The 21435-nt window shown below is 37.4% G+C and overlaps 2 protein-coding genes across 3 annotated transcripts in view; both read left to right on the forward strand.

The window, feature by feature from the left end:
• The first annotated feature begins 299 nt into the window (after nucleotides 1-299).
• On the forward strand, nucleotides 300-5786 carry ankrd1a (ankyrin repeat domain 1a (cardiac muscle)). The gene is made up of 9 exons (XM_079854398.1): nucleotides 300-476; nucleotides 1585-1764; nucleotides 1865-1990; nucleotides 2093-2200; nucleotides 2986-3084; nucleotides 3194-3292; nucleotides 3526-3624; nucleotides 4704-4802; nucleotides 5098-5786. The coding sequence occupies exons 1-9, from the start codon at nucleotides 450-452 to the stop codon at nucleotides 5209-5211; spliced, it is 951 nt and encodes a 316-aa protein (XP_079710524.1). The 5' UTR covers nucleotides 300-449; the 3' UTR covers nucleotides 5212-5786.
• Nucleotides 5787-7766: 1980 nt separating this feature from the next.
• Nucleotides 7767-21435, forward strand: part of kif20ba (kinesin family member 20Ba) — a 33604-nt gene continuing 19935 nt past the window's right edge. The window contains exons 1-20 of one of the 2 annotated variants that reach the window (XM_079852718.1): nucleotides 7767-8115; nucleotides 8439-8552; nucleotides 8649-8738; nucleotides 8854-8973; nucleotides 9346-9484; nucleotides 11441-11625; nucleotides 11714-11759; nucleotides 11864-12076; nucleotides 12720-12831; nucleotides 12926-12997; nucleotides 13087-13233; nucleotides 13305-13461; nucleotides 14500-14760; nucleotides 15465-15604; nucleotides 15710-15839; nucleotides 15949-16156; nucleotides 17798-17847; nucleotides 18022-18141; nucleotides 18968-19115; nucleotides 19883-20840. In XM_079852718.1, the coding sequence (XP_079708844.1) occupies nucleotides 8445-8552; nucleotides 8649-8738; nucleotides 8854-8973; nucleotides 9346-9484; nucleotides 11441-11625; nucleotides 11714-11759; nucleotides 11864-12076; nucleotides 12720-12831; nucleotides 12926-12997; nucleotides 13087-13233; nucleotides 13305-13461; nucleotides 14500-14760; nucleotides 15465-15604; nucleotides 15710-15839; nucleotides 15949-16156; nucleotides 17798-17847; nucleotides 18022-18141; nucleotides 18968-19115; nucleotides 19883-20840 (3404 nt within the window). In that variant the 5' untranslated portion in view covers nucleotides 7767-8115; nucleotides 8439-8444. Of the gene's footprint in view, nucleotides 8116-8403; nucleotides 8553-8648; nucleotides 8739-8853; nucleotides 8974-9345; nucleotides 9485-11440; nucleotides 11626-11713; nucleotides 11760-11863; nucleotides 12077-12719; nucleotides 12832-12925; nucleotides 12998-13086; nucleotides 13234-13304; nucleotides 13462-14499; nucleotides 14761-15464; nucleotides 15605-15709; nucleotides 15840-15948; nucleotides 16157-17797; nucleotides 17848-18021; nucleotides 18142-18967; nucleotides 19116-19882; nucleotides 20841-21435 lie in introns of those variants that run through there. The other variant, XM_079852717.1, reaches the window with a different exon arrangement.

Below are 21435 nucleotides of genomic sequence, written 5' to 3' on the forward strand. Positions count from 1 at the left end.
GAGGAATAGACTATGCAGTCATGCCGTTGTGCACCTGTTGCACACGTGTCAGTGGTCGCAGGTCAGTCCTGTAAGTCTAGAGCTAGGCTACATACCAGAACGGAAGCCGCGCGTTCCTGGCTCGTGCAGTCATCGTGCGCGCGAGATTCATCAGAGGTTCGGGAAGAATGAATGAAGGTGTCATTGGAATTTTGTGGGCGGTGAAAGAGCAGGAGAGAAAGTAAGGGATATGATCTAACTTTTTTATGGTCCGCGCCAGAGTCTGGAACCATATATATGGGTGATGATGGAGAGGAGATACACAGATCATTAGGGAGCTGAGCAGGCAACACCGATTGCTTTGGGACTCTTAATTTACCATTAAAGAGAACTATCGCCCACCTCTGACAGGCAGCCTTACAGCAAAACTCACAACCGAGAGCTGAAGACACAAACTCCAGATAATAGACATGGGACTGCTGCGTGTTGAAGAGCTGGTAAGTTTTGTGGTGATGCATGCGCGTTCTCGTCTTAATGTTGTTGACACACTCTAAACGTTAATGTGTTGGCTAAACAGTTTGCATCTCTTTTTCTTTCTTTCTTTCTTTTTTTTTTTTTTTTTTTTTTTGAGTTATTAATGAAATTATGTTCAACCAACAAACTATATTGAGTTAGTTAGAAGAACTTAATAATTTGTAATTAAACAAATGACCGCATTAGACACTTAACAGGTCTTTCCCTTTACTCTTAACATTTACTCTCCTTGTCCAGTCCTGTGCAAAGCATGCTGGGAACTAGAAATCCACTATACCCAATTTCCAATGTTATCAAGACAATTTCATTATTAAGTTACAAATTAATTTAAAAAATAATTTAATGCAAAACATTTAATTTAAATTACACAATATTAAGTTAATGTAATCAACATTATGTCAACAGAACTCAACAAAATAATGTTTGCAACTTAAAATGTTTAATTATATGAATACGTTTTTAACTTGCAGCCAAGCATTTATTTAAGTTGTGGTAACCGCAGGTTCCCTGAATTACTTGTGCATGTTATGAACTAACTTCAATTTTACTAACAAAATTTATATGGATAGAATTTATTTGCTAAAGAAATGCAAATATCCAATGCAAATACGTGTCATATTTTTTTAAAGAGAAAAAAAGAGATAGAAAGCACACCCACACAACATTGTATGTTTGTGTGTGTATATAAAGGCATAAATGAGAAAAAAAGAAAGAATGGGGTGGGTGGGGGGGGGGTAGTGATGTGGTGTTATTAAATATCTGTCAGCGATTAAGAAGGTTCCAGGATGTCTAGAATAAGCCAACTGCATTGGCCTGTCTTCCTATTTTAAACAACAGAAATGTGTGTAATTATTTTAGGTTCTCAAAACAGCTGAACACTCCCTTCACCCCACCCACACAATCACTAAATCAAATTACATCTACTTTAAACTACACACTTGTTCTTTCTCTGGAAGCTGTTCAATCCTTGAAAAAAAGCTGTGGTCACAGACCACAGATGCTTGTGCTACATTGACTTCCACTCATATGCATACAATATCCAGGACTTATGTGTGTCACATCTAATCACAGGTCACCGGGAAGAGAGGTGAGGGGAAGGTGGCAGGAGGTGCCTGTGCAGAGGCGTTCGCTGCAGGAGAATATGAGACCAGCATCATTCAGGAGAAACAGGATGGTCTTCAGACACAACAGGACCTGAATGACACCTCCCAGAAAGACATCAAACTGAGTGAAGAGAAGCTCAAACTCAATGTAAGACTGAATAGGCATACAACTTGATAAAAGAGAACATGGCTTTACATTTTCGCACAGTAGCATAATGAAAAAACATCTGTCTTTTTATTTTTCTTAGGTTGACCGGTCAGGACATTTAAAACTAGAAACTGTAGAAGACCTCTTTAACATTTTGGAGTTAAGGAAGAGGAGAAAGGAAAGGAAAATTCAAGTGCTAAAGAAACAGCCAGAGCCTGATATCCTGGTAAGGAACTCTTTCCACAATATACTACAAATATAGCTATATAATTTTAAACCCCTAAAATGTACAGATTTGAGGTGTAATTATTGGCTAACATTTTTTCAGCCTGATACAGTGGACCAGGATTTGTTCCTAAAGGCTGTCACAGAGAAAAAAATACTTGTTGTTGAGAAATATTTATCAGATGGTGGAGACCCCAATGCCTGTGATCATGTGAGTGTGTAACACAAAAACACTCACACACACCTCACACTCTCCTTCAGTTGTGCTGCGTGTTCCAATACACATTAAACCCTTGTAAACTAGTGTTATTTCAGTACATATATGTATATTTATAGGCCTATATATATATATACAGTCAAACCAAAATTTATTCAGACACCTTCAACATTTCTCACATTATCACAGTTTATTCGCTATAGTTTAGAAAATAGTAATAAAATATGACAAGAACTCAGAGTTATCAAATCAGTTGATATTTCACTGGTTTTGGCCTTCCTTCTCTTAATGTCTCACAAATTAATTAAGTTTAATAGAATACAATTAACAATTAGCATACTATATACAATAGCAATAGTCTGTGGTGTAAAAAGGTCACATTAGCAATTAAAGAAAAAAACACTTTGTCGGGTCACAAAACATGGTCGGGTCAAAGTGTCTGAAAAATTTTTGGTCCCAAATTTTTATAAATTTTACTTTTTGGGTATAATATGTCACAGTTTACTTCATTTTGCTATCCTGACATAAATGAACTATAGTGTCCTGCACCCACTAGTAAAAAAAAGATCAAAAATTAATTATGGTGTATGAATATTTTTTAGTTAGACTGTATATTTCTATTCAGCTTTAATTTATTTTTATTTCAGCTTTAGTTTTAGTATTTTTGGTAGTTTTTTGTACCTGATATATATATTTTATATTTTCCCTCTTTATTTCAATTCGTTTTTATTTTTTAGTTAACAGGAACAACACTGACTCTCACTTGTTCTCTCTCTCAGTTTAAACGCTCAGCTCTACATAAAGCCAGTGCACAAGGTCACACAGAGATCATGCAGAAGCTCCTGGAGAGTGGAGCATCCATGGATCAAAAAGACAAGGTAGCACAGATGGCTGATGTGACTTTTACACCAGTGCTACAAGATTATTTCCTCACATTTATTGTATATTATAATTCTGAGATGCAATTTTTTTTAATCATAATCATAGCTGGATGCCTCAGCTGTGCACTGGGCCTGTAGAGGTGGAAGCCTGCATGCTCTGGAGCTGCTTCTAAATAAAGGAGCCAAATTCAACACCAGAGACAAGGTAGATATAAAGCTCCTGTGAGCATATGACACCAGATGGTCTTTGGACAGTGATAATAACATCCACAAATCATTCTAATGCTTTACATGCTAAAGTTTCTGTAGCAAGCAACGATAAAGCATAATGTATCCTTCTTGTGCTTAAAGTTTTCAATTTGCGCCTCTGGGTTGGCACTGTAGTTTGCACTCTTAGCACTAGGTGCACTAACTAAAACTCTTCTTGTGTATCTTCAGCTATGCAGCACTCCCCTCCATGTTGCAGTTCGGACGGGACATTACGACTGTGCTGAGCTTCTCATTCACTGTGGAGCGGATGTCAATGCTAAAGACAGGGTAAGAATTCATTTTTTCCACATTTTTTCTATAACATTCAGAAGCTTTAAAGTGCCATTATTATGCTTTTTCAAATATTACCTTTCATGCAGTGTGTAATATAGCTGTCTGTGAGTGTAAAAGGCCTGCAAAGTTTCAAGATCAAAGTGCACGACAAATAAAGTTAATGTCTCCTAAAAGAAAGAATTGAGTCGTCAGCAATTCCAGTTACAAACCTACTTAACAATGTAACACATTTGCATATATTTGCATATGGTCTTCATTGGCTAATCATGCGGATCATGTTTACTTTGACCCACCCTCAAACACTGTAGTTGAAGCTGAGTTTGGTTTGTCGACATGTCAATAGACGCTGTTTTTTAGCTCTGCAAATCCACTTTGCATGCACTTCGAAAGAATGAGGACTCAGGCTCGAATTGATAGTGTAAAACCAACTCCATTATTACTGTTTTTATCACTGTGTGTACAAGTGCTGAGGCAGATCCGGAGCTAATTGTCGTTTGCACTGTAAGTGGTAGACAAATCACAACAGACTGGGCTGTCTGACCAATCAGAACAGAGTAGGCTTGCGGAAAGAGACAGAATGCATTTACGATGCATATACAACAACGTATATTATGAGGATGCATAGGAGACCTACAAAACAAAATTAGGAACCTTTAAAATAGCATAATAGGGGCACTTTAATATGGTAATTTTAATATTTAATGTTATAATATTATAATGTTAACATGACACTATGGTCTTGAGGAAAAGTGAAAAAAACTCATCTCTTCCATGAGCACTTAACCTCATAAAAAAAAAAAATTCCTTTTCCTTTAATCCTTCGTCATCTGGCTTATGCTAATCTGAGCAATGCCTGAACTTTGTATTTTGAGCACTTCTTGCGTTGTTTTTGCCACTTCACGATGACTCACTTAATTTAGCTTAAGTCGTTTTGGACAAAAGCGTCTGCTAAATGACTAAATGTAAATGTGCATTTTTTTTAAATAATTTTAAATAGCAAATTTATAACATTAGAAATGCATTGTCCCATATGTTGCTTTCTTCTCTAATGCTAATGTTTTGTGCTTGTGTAGGATGGAGACACACCAATGCACGACGCAGTGAGGATAAATAGATTTAAAATGATAAAATTGCTGATGATGTATGGAGCCAGTCTAAATGCCAAAAACAAGGTAAGTTCAATCAGGGTACATACAATCTTTACTGTATGAGTTGAAGGTTACATGGTGCCCTCTAGAGACAGATTCAGTCACTACAGGATTATGTTTAATGCCCCGATGCTGACTCTCCACAATATCAAATTTAAGAAGCAAGATATGCAAAAAAAGATGACAGTGCAAATGATAAAATAACAATGAAAGAATGATCTCTTACTGTATTCCTTGGAAGTCTTAGCTGTACAAATATATATGTTTGAATAGGTATATTTTTAATGGATATGTCCTTAAAATGATCTGTCATTTACAGGATGGAAAGACACCAATGGAGACTCTGCTTTCATGGCAAAAAGGTGTGAAACACATCCTGAATAACTTTAATGAAGAGGAAGCACCAAAGCCAGATGAACAACTTTTGTTTTGAATGTTTTCTATCTTTCTTTCTTTCTTTCTTTCTTTCTTTCTTTCTGAACAGTACTTTTCAATTTCCGTAATGATGACGCTAATTGCTGGCAATAGAGCGTCCGAAATATTGATGAGGTTATTTGTAAATATTGTTTTCTCACTTGATTTTGAGAGAAAAAGAAGCTTGAGGGAGTGGCACAAGAAATTAACATGTGTGAGTGGTTGGATGTTTGTTTGCTTGTTCAGTGTATTTATTTAATATTATTTTAATTTATTTTCTAAACTTGTGACAGCATTTGAAAAATGTCCATGGCCGTTTGATCTACTGGAAAAATGTCAAGAAAGAATAGAGACCGAACTATAAGTTTTCAGAAAAGGAACAGAATGTGAATGCTGGTCTGAGAATGTTTATTATGATGGATATTATTATTGTAATTGATTTGTGATTTTGGACTGGATTTGTGAAAGACTTGGTACTGGGTTCACGGGCATTATGAAATGTGCATTGATAAATGTGTTTTGTAATTCTTGCACTTAAATGTAATTTTGAATAATTTGAATCATAAAATAAAGTGTATTGGTATGTGTCACCAATCACCGTGTGTTTCCACCTTCTTCTTTTTGTTAAACAAACATTTGAAATTATATTATTTACAAAAGTATGGATAAATTTGGCATAAGCATTTTGTTTATTAAGAAGTTTTACAATAATACATTTAAATACACAAACTGAAAAAGCCCATTTTAATATCCTCAAGCAGGAATTCAGGCAGCTTTTAAGGCACAGTCTCAAGATCTATTAATAAGAAAGTAATCAAAACATCTAGAATAGGTTATGTATGACATTCTTAATGTTTTCATCAGCGTTAAGGGGCAGACATGGGGACTTGTGACTTGGTGACTTGGACTCGAGTCGACTCGAGTCGCTATTTTTATGACTTGTGACTTGACTTGACAAAAAATTAAATACTTGAGACTTGACTCGGACTTGGAAGTTAAAGACTCGGGACTTGACTTGACTTGAGACACGATGACTTGAATGACTTGAGTGTTAATCCTCATGTTTTCAAGTTTGAATATAAAATATATAAATTATTTTAAAAAATAAAGTTGATTACCCAGCTGGAGCGCAGGCTGAGAATAGCGTTGTCATGACTGGATCACGACACTATCATCAGTCGCGCCCTCTCGTACCTCGCACACCACGCCCACTTAGATCAGATATCACATCAACATGTCAGCCGGAGGGGTACTGACTCCGAGGGTCATCGCTTTCGGCTTCAAGAATTATTCACAAGATGGCAAAAGATGAACAGCGCTTTGCAAGACATGCAACATTAACATCGCGGATAGCCAGACAGAGCTGCCAACTCACGCATTCACCGTGAGACACACGCGACACTTTTCACATGCTCTCACGTCGCCACACATTCATTTTCTCACGCACAGAAAAATCGCGACGCAAGAGCAGGTTACATATGATATAAAAAAAAAATCAGCTCTCAGATTCTGTCACTTTTATTACGAAATTCAAACAATAAATACCGTTTTGGCGCTTGTAAATGTGACGCGACAGATCCTTAGCGGCACGTGAACCGATCATCTCTAGAAATAAACACGAATGAACAATGTTGAAAGATACAGTAGGCCTACAACTTACCGAAATGTATATTCCTCATACATAATATCGACCAATCAATCAAACAAATGGGTCAATAAAACAGCTGGAGAACAATTATGTCACATAACATTTACCCCAGGAAAGCCATTTGATGACCATAATATGGCTATAGCACGTTAGTTGGCTAGAAAAAAGTATTTTGCTAAATATGTGTACTATTACATAGTTATTATATTTTTACTTATCATTAAATAAAGTTGTTATTATAATAAAAAACGCATTATATCTCTCTGTATGTTTACAGCATTAGGTGAGTTGTTTTTTTTCTTGAGAAAAATTAATGCCTATCTTGTGTAGCCTACCTAATATTTATCCAAATGAGTCAATATTAAATCAGATCACAATAATTGAATTGAAATAATAAAAAAGCGTAGCTTACCAGAAATTGTACCATGTAAACATTGTAACATGTTGTCACTAAACCGAATACAATTCAGTTTAGTTACTAAAATGTTTTGACAATCACAATACACTTATTGTAACACAGTTTACGTACAACATTAAACTTTGTTACATTTTAAACACTGTTGGCAGAAGTGAAAAATAAATAATTTTATGAAGTTACAATTTTGTTTGATTCCATGATGTATTTTACTGAACATGAGTATTTACAATGCAACTCCAAATTATTGTAATTTATTGACAGTTACCCATATCTGGTCTTTTCACTTTATTAAGATCAGATTCTGCAGGTAAAATTACAATAATAATGTGACTTGACTTGGACTTGACTTGACCTACTACAGGACTTGACTTGACTTGACTTGACATAGCCTGTGACTTGACTTGACTTGACTTGCCCAAGAAAAAAATACTTGGGACTTACTTGAGACTTGAAGGTTAAGACTTGAGACTTACTTGAGACTTGCACATGTGTGACTTGGTCCCATCTCTGTTAAGGGGTAACCTTTTTTCTTATTTTATCTTCAGTTCTGACTGACGAATTACACTTTAAAAGCGAAATACAACATAGGAAATTAAATAACCACTCTAAAAACCAAACCAAACAACTGTGTTTATAATGAGAAATGCGCATGCAAATCTAGCTGCTGCGCATTTATAACGCCACAATGACGTGCACGAGCACGCGCTCCCAGCAGCCTTTGCTGCTGCTCTCGCTTATCCGATTGGTGGGATTTGAAAATAAGAACGCGCGACAGTTTGGGAGATGAGACAACACAAATAAAACACAGTAACGAAGTCAAACATAATATAGCACACATTTTATCCTTTGACAGCCCTGTAAGTCAACTAAATTAACTTGTTTTAATTCGCATGCTTTGCTGACCTGTTCTTATTTGCTGTTTTTACTCAGTGAACGTGTGAGTTTGGGAGGGTCCTGGTGGCATTTTTTCCCCAGATGCACTTGTAACGTAACATATCTGTAAAAGTTGTGTAAATTGTCTGTTAAAATGTACGTAAGATAATTGAGAATGTGTAAAAATAAGTAGGATCTTTAAAATGTCAAAGGGTCTTTTTACCATCAAATGTGATAAAAGGGTGGACATAAATCAGAGGCTTTTATTTCGTTTTCCTATTTTATGTTTTCTTAAATGTTTCTTTAGAGCAGAATGATGGAGTCAGGGCTAAAGGATGATCCGGCGAGACCGCAGATGATGGTTGTGGAAGATCTAAGGAGAAATCTGTCCTCCGAGTTCAGCGAGTGTTCGGATTTCCTGGTAAGATGATAGACTTCATGAACAAGTCTGTTCATAAATGTATGATTTTTGAAATGGTCAACTGAAATGGTTGGAGCCTTGATGTTTCTTTTGTAGGACCCGTCTGACCTGGAGAAGGAACATTTGAAGGTGTATCTTAGAATAAGACCATTTTCAGCAGCTGAGATGGTGAATGGAGAATCACAGGTGAAAATTAGGAAGAAATGGTTCAGGGATATTTCACATATTTCAAGCACTCATAAAATACAAACCCTCATGTAGAAGTGTTTTGATATGGTGTGCCTTCTCTCTGTTTTTGAAGGAATGTGTGGCCATTCAGCCTCCAGAGACTGTGCTTCTCAAAGCTCCACGATCATCTCTCTCTGCCAGGCTCAGTGATAAATCAGTGCCAGTTACAGCTCAACGTTTCCAGTTCTCTCAGGCAAGCTGATCCATCAGCACACACAGTCTAGATCAGGGGTGTCAAACTCAGTTCCTGGAGGGCCACAGCCCTGCAGAGTTTAGCTTCAACCCTAATTAAACACACCTGATCAGCTAATCAAGTCCTTCAGGCTTATTTGAAAACTGCAGGTGTGTGTGTGTGTTGAAGCAGGGTTGGAACAAAACTGTGTAGGGCTGTGGCCCTCCAGGAACTGAGTTGATAGTGACTGATTGTGTGAGCCAGTGTTTTTTTGACAACCAAATTTGTAAATAAAATGATCTTCTGTTTGGAAATACTACTTTGTCTTGAGTCATGGTCATAACTTGCTCATGAATGAGATACAATGTTTATATTATTGTGTGTTATGTTTAGGTTTATGGCCCAGACACTACACAGAAGGATATGTTTGATGGCACGGTGAAGGGTCTTGTAAAGGATGTTCTAGAGGGACAAAATTCTCTGGTCTTTACATACGGTGTCACCAATGCTGGGAAGACCTTCACATTTTTAGGTTTGTATATTTTATGTTATTGCATTGACAGACTTAATTATTTTCTAAAAAAGAGGTAAAAGTTACTACATTTTAATAAAAGATTACAAAGATTTTATTTTCATTGAAGCAGTGTAAACCTAATGAATGTTTCGCAAAAAGGCCAGGAATGTATATTAGGGTCAATAAATTAAGATCCGTTTTGATCAGAACAACCTTGTAGGGTCTGTATTGATGATCTTGGTGATTAAAGGCACAATGAAACAGAAGTAGCGACAGATCATTTCTTCCGTATTGAAAATAAAAAAGCGGGGTGAGGACTTGGTTATATCTAGTTGTTGGTTGAATATAGACAGATCTGAATGCAAGCTTGTGGTCTACTGTAAGATAAGTAGACCTTTGTTCCCGCAAGACCTTTGTTCATCTTCGGAACACAAATGAAGATATTTTTGATGAAATCCAAGAGCTTTCAGTCCCTCCATTGGGAGCAATGCAATTTACACATTCAAGGTCCAGAACGATAGGAAAGACATCATTAAAGGGGGGGTGAAATGCTATTTCATGCATACTGAGTTTTTTACACTGGTAAAGAGTTGGATTCCCATGCTAAACATGGACAAAGTTTCAAAAACTAAGTTGTACGTTTGAAGGAGTATTTTTGTTCCAAAAATACTCCTTCCGGTTTGTCACAAGTTTCGGAAAGTTTTTTTCGAGTATGGGTATGTGTGACGTCAGATGTAACGGAATTTCCAGTTATATGGGTCCTAAGGGCACTTCTCCGGTAAGATCGCGGCCGCGCGCGCACTCGTAGACCAGAGCAAGAAAGTGAAAGCAGTTCGCCATCAAAGCGCCCTGCCCGGCTTTTGGGAAGTCAATGTCACCAAAGAAGTGTGTTTTTGGTTGCCAGGGCAAGACAACCCTGCACAGATTCCCAAAGAACCCAGCGTTAAGGAACCCGTGGATGGAGTTTGTTTTTCTGAGCATAAACGGAGTTGTGTAGACTGTTTGTTCCCTGCATTTCGACGATGATTGTTTTATAAACAAAGCCCAGATCGACGGATTTGCAGATCGTCTAATGCTTAAGGATCGAGCAGTCGCAATGATAAAGTTTCGCGGTCGTGCGTTGGAACCGGACGGTGAGTAAAACTGTTGAACAAATGTCTCTGTGTGTTGTCACTAGCTCGGCGCGTTAGCACAGCTAAGCTTCGCCCACAGGGCCCGCCCCCAGCCGCTCGTTTTTTTCCGGAAAGACTCGGTACAGCCAATCTTTCTTTTATAAATATAATAAAACAAAAGACTTTTTGGAGATATGAAGGATGCAATATTACTCTATAGGTACTCAAGATTAACAGGAGATTGAGTGAAAATGAGCATTTCACCCCCCCTTTAAAGTAATCCATGTGATTCAAGTGGTTTAACCTCAATTTTATGAAGCAATGCAATGCAAAAATTATATTTATTATATTTATATTTATAATATAATATTATATTTATAAATATATTTACATAAAAATATTATCAAAAGTGCGTTCACGGAACAACTTCTTGATGTCTTTCCTATCGTTCTGGACCTTGAATATGTAAATTGCATTGCTCCCAATGGAGGGACTGAAAGCTCTCGGATTTCATCAAAAAGATCTTCTTATGTGTTCCGAAGAAGAACGAAGGTCTTACGGGTGTGTGGAACAACATGAGAGTGAGTAATTAATGACTAACCCTTTAAGCGCACTAATTGATTGGAGAAGTCGGGTATACTCCATCAGTGAGAATTCTGTCGTTTCACTGAATGACATTTTGATTAAAAATTATGAGTTTGTAAAAAAGAAACGTAATCATGGATTATTTGCAATAAGATCATTAAGATGCCTTTAGTAAATAGATTGGGTGAATTTCCTTTTCATGCTAAATTTAACAGTGCTTTGCTTTTGTAAATTATTCAGATTTAACCATAATGTCCTGATTGTGTTTATGTATTAGGTCCAGATACAGATCCAGGCATCTTGCCACGTTCCCTCAACATGATCTTCACTAGTTTGGATGGACGCATCTTCACTCAGATGTGCTTGAAACCCCAAAGGTGCCGGGATTTCATCAGACTCACCAAAGAGCAGCAAAATGAGGAAGCAGCTGGCAAACGCAACCTGCTCAAGCTTTTCAAAGAGGTACAGTAATGTCATAATGAGTTCAACACCCTCAGTTTTTACAGGAGTGTTCATTTGACTGAATCTTAAGATTTAATCTTCTCTTTAGACTGATGCGCAGAAGTCTTGCCACAGCTCACAGTCTGATCTTGAAGGTAAAAAGAGAATTTTTCAGCTAGTGTGCACATCTCTAATGTTGTGCTTGGCAGTTTGTTTATATTGTTTGTCTGGCTGAAACTATTTTCTGGTTGCCTGTTAGATGGTTCCACTCTCTGTGATATAAGCTCTGCAGCGAATGAGAGGAGTTTGGCTGTGGATATGGACATGCACACTAAGTTTTCTATATGGGTCTCATTCTGCGAGATCTACAATGAGAACATCCACGACTTGCTAGAACAGCATGCGAGCAATGCTTTACGGAGAACCAACCTCCGCCTTTGTCAAGACGTCAAAGGAAACTCATTCATCAAAGGTAAAGGAGCACCTGCTTCTGTAATTTGCTGTTTATTCTGTCAATAAATTGTTAATTTACTGTTTATGCATATGGAGCTCATGTTGCATCCAAGTAAAAGATGAACCCTGATAATCTGATATAATAAAATTTTGCATGTAACAACAAAATTAATCCAGCTTGTAAGGCTAGGATGAGAATGCAATAATGTGCATCTTCATTTACATTTTACCTTTTCTGCATTTTTTTTTTTTTTTTTAAATCTAAAGCATCTTAATTTACCATTTTATTAGTTCATGCATTCCCTAGGAATCTAACTCATGACATTGGCCTTTCTATTGCAGTGTACTGTTTGAGCTACAGGAGTGAGACACTGCAGTATTAAACTGCAACATTTCTTCATTAAATCATTCCAAAAAAATAATTACATATAGGTTCATTTGAATGTACTGGAGTGACTTTCGGGTTTGTTTGGAAATAATGTGTTATAGCTAAAACTGGCCAGGTGCTGGTGCTAGAGCAACAAGAAAAAAATGTAGCAACAATAGCATTTCCATGGGTGATTCAGTTGGTTGATTATGAAAACTGTTTATGTTGCCTATGCAGATTGCGTTCGCGTTCAAAATCATAACTGTTTTTGTGTTTTTTTTGGTTAATTTTCCAGATCTGAAATGGGTTCAGGTGAGCAGTGCTGATGAAGCCTTAAAAGTGATGAAACTGGGGAAAAGGAATCAGAGCATCTCCAGCACTAAACTCAACCTGCTCTCTAGCAGGAGGTACAAATTCCTTCCTGGTGCTTATCTGTTTTAATGTGGTGGATTCTGTATGGAACTGTTATTCTGACTTTGTCCCTTTTTGTTTGATTTTTAGCCACAGTATTTTCTCTGTCCGGATCCTGAAGGTGGAGGATGTGGGAATACCCAGAGTGGAGTCAGTCAGCGAGTGAGTCTGTGTGTTCTGATCTGAGCTCTCTGCAGGGTGTTTGTGTTGTGTTTCAGAATGTTTTGTAAAAGTATGTACTCTGGTTCCAGGCTGGCATTGTGTGATCTGGCTGGATCGGAGCGATGTGCTAAGACACAAAATAAAGGTGAACGGCTGAAAGAGGCTGGAAACATCAACACCTCTCTGCTCAGCCTGGGAAAATGCATCAATGCACTCAGAAATAACCAGCAGGCCAAGTATGCTAGTGCCTTTTTCTTTTATTCTCCCTTTTCTTTGTCTTTTAATCACTCTTACTTTGTCATTTTAGACAGCACGTTCCATTCAGAGAGAGCAAACTCACTCACTATCTGCAGGGATACTTTACGGGCCGGGGCAAAGCCTGTATGATTGTAAACATCAACCAGTGCGCCTCCATGTATGATGAGACACTCAATGTGCTCAAGTTCTCCGCAGTAGCTCAAAAGGTATGTAATGTCCTAATATGTCTGTATCTCACTCATATAAGCATTAATTCTCCAAAAAATGAAAATTCTGTCATTAATTATTCACCCTCATGTCATTCCACCTGCGACTTTCATTCATCTTCATATTTTTAATGTTACCTGTGTGATTTCTGTCCCTCCATTGAAAGTCCATTCCAAAACTTTAATGCTTCAAAGAGTTAATGAAGAGGCACAGTTTCCTTGTACTGCTTTACTCGCAAACTACAATTCCTGTTCATCAATAAGGCGAGAACCAGACCAGTTATAAACCCTAAATATACTCAAATTAATTGAAAGATGTACAGTCCGAGTAGTAATAGAAGATGATTGCTGTCGTAATGATGACATTTAGCGCACAAAAGTAGTAGCTGTTCCGTGCTCTGGCGCTAGCCCAACTGAACCGCGCTCTGGCACTGTACGGAGCAATTACACTAGTCAAACGAATCAGACTTTGGGGGTCAAACGCTCCCAAAGATCTCTTTGTGTGAGTACAGCCTTAATGCATTATTGAGATGTTTTAACTGAAAGCTACTTGACTTATCTTAAAATATGTCAGTGCCATTGTTTTGTCACAAGATGCACACAAGTAATGTTATTTTCTAAGGCAAGTTTATAAAAGCTACTTCAATGTTGTAATTGAACTACGGCCTAATCCTTAATCTAAGCTCTGTCTGTGAAACCTATGCATCAAAGTTTCGGTCGAGTAGACTTTTAATGGAGGGACAGAAATCTCAGGTTTCATTAAAACTATCTTGGTTATTTTTGTTGTGAAGATGAACAGTCTCATGGGTTTGAAATGACATGAGTAGTCAGTCAATTATCCTTTTTGGTTGAACTATCCCTTTAAATGGGCTGTATTCTACACAGTGTACACTTTTGGACCATTTTATTGTTTTCCCATCATGTTTGTTTGTCAAGTTTCTTGACATTACTCAAACTGCTGAAATTTGTATTTTTTTTCTTTCTCTGCTGAAAGGTTACTTGTAGTTATGTTATGGACAGTTCTGTCTTGTTTTTCAGGTGGTGGTCGTCACCACTAAGAGCATTCCAGTAGTGGTGAAAAGGAGTGCCAGAGAGGTGTCCTTCATTATCAACAATGTTGATCGACGGGAAATGCGACGCAGCTCGCTTGTACGATGGGACACCAGCCTTGAGGATGTCCGGGAAGATTCTGACACTGAGGAGGGTGAGGATGAAGAGGGGAGTGAAATGGAGGACACCATACTGGATGCTGAGGAAGAAGGGAAAGAGACTGTGCTGCTTGATAAAGAGGTTTATGAGGTGAGTTTTGGCACCTTCTAGGGCTGCACGATATTGAAGAAAATTGCGATATGCGATAACTCATTAAATAATGCGATACGATAATGCTTAAAGTTTGTAAAATAAACTTAAATTATCTTTAGATTATATTGAAAATTATATAACCTACATGCATGTTTCACATTCTTTTTGTGACAAGAAAACATCCCTACAGCTTCTGAAAGCGAACATCAGTGTTTTACTGTAGCATAAGAAGTGTTATTTTAACATCAGTGTAAACCACAGGGTTTAGGGTTTCAGGAAGGCCTACATTAGGATTATTTAACAACAGAAACTGAATAATCAAATGTAAAAATAAAACACTGCTTAGTTTTCACTGTATGAGTTAAATATATACTGATTATTATAAAAGCTACAAAAGTTATTTAGCCAAGAGCAGTGAGTGATTTTCTTTTTGTCTTTTGTTCATAACCACAGTTATTGCAAGCCGTTGCGTTATGCATATCGCGATACGTACATTGCGATATTTCGATAATTTCTATATATTGTGCAGCCCAAGCACCTTACACAGTAAGTCACATCTATGGTAATTTTAGGTTTTGTCCAAATCAACCATAACTTCAACAAAAATCACACAAGATGTTTTTAAGAATTATTTTTGCTGTGTGATTTTATGTTTGTACAACAATGAGGCTTCTGCATTATGTTTTGTGTTGTATGTAAAGGCCCAGCTGCAGTTTATAGAGGGGATTCAGCAGCAGTTGAGGAAGGAAAAAGCAGAACACTTAGCTCTCGAGGCACATGTTCGAGATGAGGTTACAAAAGAGTTCTCTGAGCTGATTTCCCAAATGCAGGAAGATTACAGGTCAGAGATCACAGGCTTCCGTGTTCAATTATGTGAAATTATTACAAATTACAGGTCCTGCTTTATGATGACTCTGACGGCTTTCTGTGTCTTTTTCTATTTTAGTGAGCGCATATCCAGAGAGAGGGAGCTGATTGAAGAACGGTGTGAAAGGAGACTGGAGATTCTTAAAAACTTGGTGGGAAAAACAGCTGTGGAGGACGACAGCATGGTTTCAGCTGCGACAAAATCCGAGGTTCAGATATGCTTTCAGAATAGATATTGAAGGTTATATAAATACTTCCTTTGAAAGATGATTATATTTCATTTGGGAATAGTAATTGTAGTTGTGAATTTGTGTGTAGGAGGAGAACCATGTTTTTCTAGACAGCATGCTTGACTCTATGAGCAGTAACCTGGCTGAAATCAGACAGGATGCCCAAGCTGCCCAGGCTTGCTTGGTGACCTCTGACCCTAGAGTCTCTACAACGCTGCATGACCTTGAGAAAAAGGTCACAGAACTTTCAGAACTGCTCAGTGAAACTCAGAATCAGTTGTCACTCAAATCAAAGGGTGAGAAATCATTGCAGATGAGCTGACATGCACCAAATCTCCACCTGCACACTTCCACAGAAATATGCTGTGCATCCCCTACCCCTTGTTTGTTAAATTTATTTTTTTATTTTTTTTATTTCAATTTAGGGTTCCCACTGTTCTGGAGAACCTGCAAATTTCTGGGAATTAAAAAAAAAAGGTCTTAAACGTTTTAAAGGGCACCTATTATGACTCTTTTTACAAGATGTAAAATAAGTCTCTGATGTCCCCAGAGTATGTATGTGCAGTTTTAGCTCAAAATACCCAACAGATAATTTTTTACAGCATGTTTAAATTGTAATTTTTTGGGGCTCAGAAAAACGCGCTGTTTTAGTGTGTGCCCTTTAAATGCTAATTAACTGCTGCTGCACGGCACAGGGGGCTGAGCCTCACGAGCTCGCGCTCAGAGTCAGGACAATCTCATCTGATAATATCAGAACAGAAACTCTGTTGCGGTGTTCATTTCGAGTCGGACAATAATGCCCACAGAGCCAGATAATATATGCTGTATGGACATAGAACAGGTATAGTTCAGTTTAATTATGGTTATAACTTATTTGTCATCTGCTTTTATCCACTAATACAAGCCTGCTGTAGCAAAACCCGTCCGAATGATGACCAAAATATACTGACGAGTCCTGTGAAGTTTATTGTACATCACACAAAAGATGAGCGTTAGTTTTACTCCAGAGAATCTCTTTAAGAGCTGAATAAACATAGTATAAGAAGTGCGCATTAAAGTCTTATCCATAAACTCTCTCTCTCTCTCCCTTTCATTATCAACAACATACACAGCGAAGTACTCAAAACACTCGTTACAACTAACAGTAAACAAATATACACACCTTTTCAGTGGGTGCTAAATAAACTGGTAAACCTTATATCCGTAAAATGACTCGATGAGCTGTCACTCGATGTGCGCGCTCGCACTTTCATTTCTTCCGTGTCCAGTCACGTTAGGCCTGTTGCTCCGGAGAGTGTAAGCTTGATCACAAACAGTACAGATCCATCCTTGATTAACAACGAGAGTAAATGAAGACTGCTATGTTCATTCTTACATCCATCAACAACACACCTCAATCGCTTAGGAGACATTCTTGTCTACAGCTGCTCAAGCGTCGAACAATGGCGGACTCTGTGTCCAGCTCACTCAGGGCGGGTCTAGGCTCAAACTGAAGTGTCACTCAACAGTCGTGGGAGGGGCCTGCTCAATTCTACGTCACATTGCGCCGAATCTGAGAACAGCTCATTCTGAGACAGTGCTTATGATGTATTGAGATTGTAAAAAAAACACTGGGTGGATTTTTATCATTCTAGGGTGCTTTTGCTCACACACTGCCAACACACATTTATTTTCAAACACCATGTAAAAGTTAATTTTGCATAATAGGTGCCCTTTAAATTTTGATAAAATTTTCTTCAGCAAGAGCAAAATTTCCTTTGGAAAAGTCATGGAAATTCATTGGCCAGAAAGTGTGGGAACCCTGTATTATGAGACACGGATGCTTTTATTGTAAAACTGTAACCACAATAGACTTGCTTAGTGTTCATACTCCATACTCCAACTTACCAGGCTTCCTAATCACTTGATCTAACATCAAGCCCCATACTCCCTCACAGAGCTGGAAACCAAGAGCCGAATGTCAGATGAACTGGAGGAGGTTAAGAAGGTAAAACTGACATTGTAAAATGCCTCTGCCATTTTAACACGCAATATGAAGTCCAGACTGTGAGGTAATGCTATGCACCACTGTGGGTTTTGCATAAGCAAGCGCCGCTTTTTTTTTCTTCAGAAATTGTAAAAAATCTTGTAGTGAAGCTGTGACTTGTTCTGCTGTTTTTAGGCTCTGGAGAGCCATAGGCAAAGGGAATGGGATCTGAGTGAAATGTGCAGACAGAAGGATGAGATGGTTTCTAAACTCCAAACAGCTCTTGACCAACATGTAGAAAACACGGATCAGGATGTGAGTGTGAACATCTAGACATTGTTTTCCAATGTTCAAAATAATTGGATGTATATTACCTTTCAAAAGTTTGGGTAAGTTTTGGAAATGATTTTGATTTAAGATTTTGAAATGATTTTGAAAGTAGTTTTCATTTATTTGATAAAAAACAAAAAAGAATAGTGAAATATTGCTTAATTTTAGCAGTTAACTGTTTTCTAGTTTAATATATTTTAAAATATAATTTATTCCTGTGAAAGCAAAAGTGAATTTTCAGCAACCGTTATTCCAAAGTTCAGTGTCACTATCCTTCAGAAATCATTCTAATATGCTGATTTGGTGCTAAAGAAACATTTCTTATCAATGTTGAAAACAATTTTGCTTCTTAATATCAGTTGTGTTGAGTTTTCTTTCCCCCAGGATTCTTTGAATATAAAGTTGAAAAGAACAGCCTTTATGTGAAATTTGAATCTTTTATAATTTTATAAATGCATAAAGGTGAATAAATTAAAAGTATTAATACAAAATATAAAAATTACAAACTTTTGAACAGTAGTGTATCTTTTGGTAAAGGTTAAAAGGATATTTTGTCATTATTAACTCATCCTTTCATGGTGTTGATCCTATTTGGAGCTTGTCAGCCCATTGTCACAATGACTTGTTGTGTAGAAAATATCTATGCAATCTAAAATAATTTTTCCACAAGTAAAATATTGGTTTAGAACAACATACGGGTGAGAAAGTGATGACAGAATCGTCATTTTGGGTGAACTGTTCCTTTAATGCAGTTCCTACCTGATTCAAATTTTAGCATTTTTTTTCTTTCTCTTTTGTTGCGGATATCTAGAGAACTCAAATTGACTCCATCAAAAAGGAGATCATCCAACTTAAACGCAATTGTACCTGCTCAGAGCAGCGGCCCAGCGCCCGGACTGACACCAGAAAGCGGCGTCAGGAAGGGGAGGGGCTTGATGGACAACCCCCACTCAAGAAAGGTATAGACTCCGTCTCAGGTGCTGAAAAGTGCCTCCCAGCTTTTGTCACAACCAGAGCGGCCGGCCGAGAGAATCGGGTCAAAGGACGACGATACCTCCACAGTCGAAAAAGGCTATCAAGCATAAAGAAATAATCGTTATAAATGTTTTTGTTTTTTTGTTTTTGTAGAAAAAGTTACCACAGTGCATGATAAGCCCTGTATTTCAAAGTACTTCTGTGAAGTGTATTGTTTTTATGAGCTCAACTGAATAAAGAAGCATTCATTTTACACATGGAGAGCATTGCACAAAAATAAAAGCACTGTAAGCCATATAAGGGGGGCAGAGGATGTTTCACTTTAATATAAAAAAGAATGAGTAAAAGAAATGTAATTATAGTATCAAAACATTCCAGACACATGAGGTGCTTCCTGTGCATAAATGGGAGGCTCTCAAGACTGAGTGATTTCACATTTAAATGCCCCTCTTTCATCTTCAGAATGAAATCAAATTGAAAATTAATTTTACGCTCCATGTGTAAGTAAAGACTAGTGCAATTTAGATACAATAATTACTGGCTTTGTTGCTAGACCAGTAGCTAAAAAAAAAAAAATACCTGGTTGTACCAAACTATTTTGAATGTTGAAGCAATATTTAAATTAAAACAATTTATATTAAGCACACACACAAATACTGTATTATTGCATGTCACAGACACTTCACAAGATTAAATAAAAAAAACGTATATATGACTTTTAAGTATTTTCAAAGCTCTTCATTCTTCATAGGTCCCCTGGAGGACTTTAAAGTCCAAGATGATGTTGCAGATAATGAGTGTCAAGACTCCGCCCTTCTTGAGGTCAAAGGTCAGCTGGAGTGTTGCCTTGCTGAATCCAAACAAAAAGACAAGCAGATCACAGAACTGGAGCAGGAATGCCACACATTAGAAGTTTGCATACAAGATCTGAAGTCTAAACTGGAAGAGAGAAATCCACAGGAACATATTTCATCAGAGAAGCTTTGTCAGACATCCTTGGAAACCAAACATATGACAACGGCAATGGATTGCAGGAATTTGAAGGTAGAAGTTGTGTCCAGTTATACCAACACTACAGAACTTTTGCAAGGTGTGTATCAAGAACTCTCTGCTTCCAAATCACAAATGGCTAAGCAAGATCAGGAACTGGGAGAAAAGAACAAACACATCTTGACTCTTGAACAGGAAATTACACTACTAAAACAGGAGGCTGAAACCTTTGCTTTGCTTCAGTCTAAAAATACATCAGCTGACTGTGATGACCTCAAAAAAGTCAACTTTGACCTGCAGGCTGAGGTTGCTACCCTTCGTGGTGTCAAAGCTGAACTAGAGAAGAAGATCGGATGCCTTCAGAAAAAGGCGGAGACAGATACGGCACTTCTGTCTAAAGATGGGGAGGTGGGGCTGACAAACCCTAACACTCTTGGATCTAAAAGCAGGGAGATCGATAGTGAAATAAACATGCTGTCTGAAAAGGAGGCTGAACTTGCACAGAGGGAGAAAGCCCTAGCATCAAAGGAGGTTCAGCTTTCAGTTCTGCAGAAGAGACTGAAGGAAGCACAGGATCGTCTGGAGGAGGAGGAGACACAAGCGGTGCAAGAGGCGCGCAGGAGGGAGGTGGAGAGAAGGAGAGAGCTGCTGGCTGTGGCAGAGGAGGCCATCGCTCAGAAAGATGCAGATCTACTGAAGAAACAAGAAGAGATTAACCGGTCAGTTATTTTCCTCTTGAACTATAATACCGTTTCCTAAAACACAAGTCACATTAAACCACCATACAAAATCAGTCAATTTTATTACTGTTGCCAAACATATAATTCATTATTTTTGTATTTTGCATATATTTTATTTATATCCAATACCATTCAAAAGTTAAAAGAAATGAATACTTGCCATTCAGCAATGATGTATTAAATTGGTCAAAAATTACAGAAAAGACTTTTACATTGTTACAAAAAAAAAATCTATTTCAAATGAATGCTGTTTTTGAACTTTTTATTCATCAAAGAATCCTGACAAAAAAAGTGTCATACTTTCCACAAAAATGTCAAGTAGCGCAACTATTTTCCACATTAATAATAATATAACAATTATTTCTGAATGATCAGTTGATACTGAAGACTGGAATAATGACTGTTAATCAGCTTTGCCATCATAGAAAAAAATAAAAATAAATAATTCACACATTAAAATAGAAAACAGTTGTTTTAATGTTTTACTGTTTTTTATAGTTTTGAACAAATAAATGCAGCCTTGGGTAAGCATAAGAGACCTCTTAAAAACTTTAGAATGGTAGTGTAATTTTAA

This window comes from Squalius cephalus (assembly GCF_949319135.1).
Source record: "Squalius cephalus genome assembly, chromosome: 20".
In the NCBI taxonomy this organism is placed as follows: domain Eukaryota; kingdom Metazoa; phylum Chordata; class Actinopteri; order Cypriniformes; family Leuciscidae; genus Squalius; species Squalius cephalus.

Excerpts from the sequence above, each read along its gene's own strand:
- ankrd1a (XM_079854398.1), top strand. The coding sequence starts at position 450 with ATGGGACTGCTGCGTGTTGAAGAGCTG. Across the intron at positions 1,991-2,092 it reads AGCCAGAGCCTGATATCCTG|CCTGATACAGTGGACCAGGA; the intron begins GTAAGGAACTCT and ends ACATTTTTTCAG. Across the intron at positions 4,803-5,097 it reads GTCTAAATGCCAAAAACAAG|GATGGAAAGACACCAATGGA; the intron begins GTAAGTTCAATC and ends TGTCATTTACAG.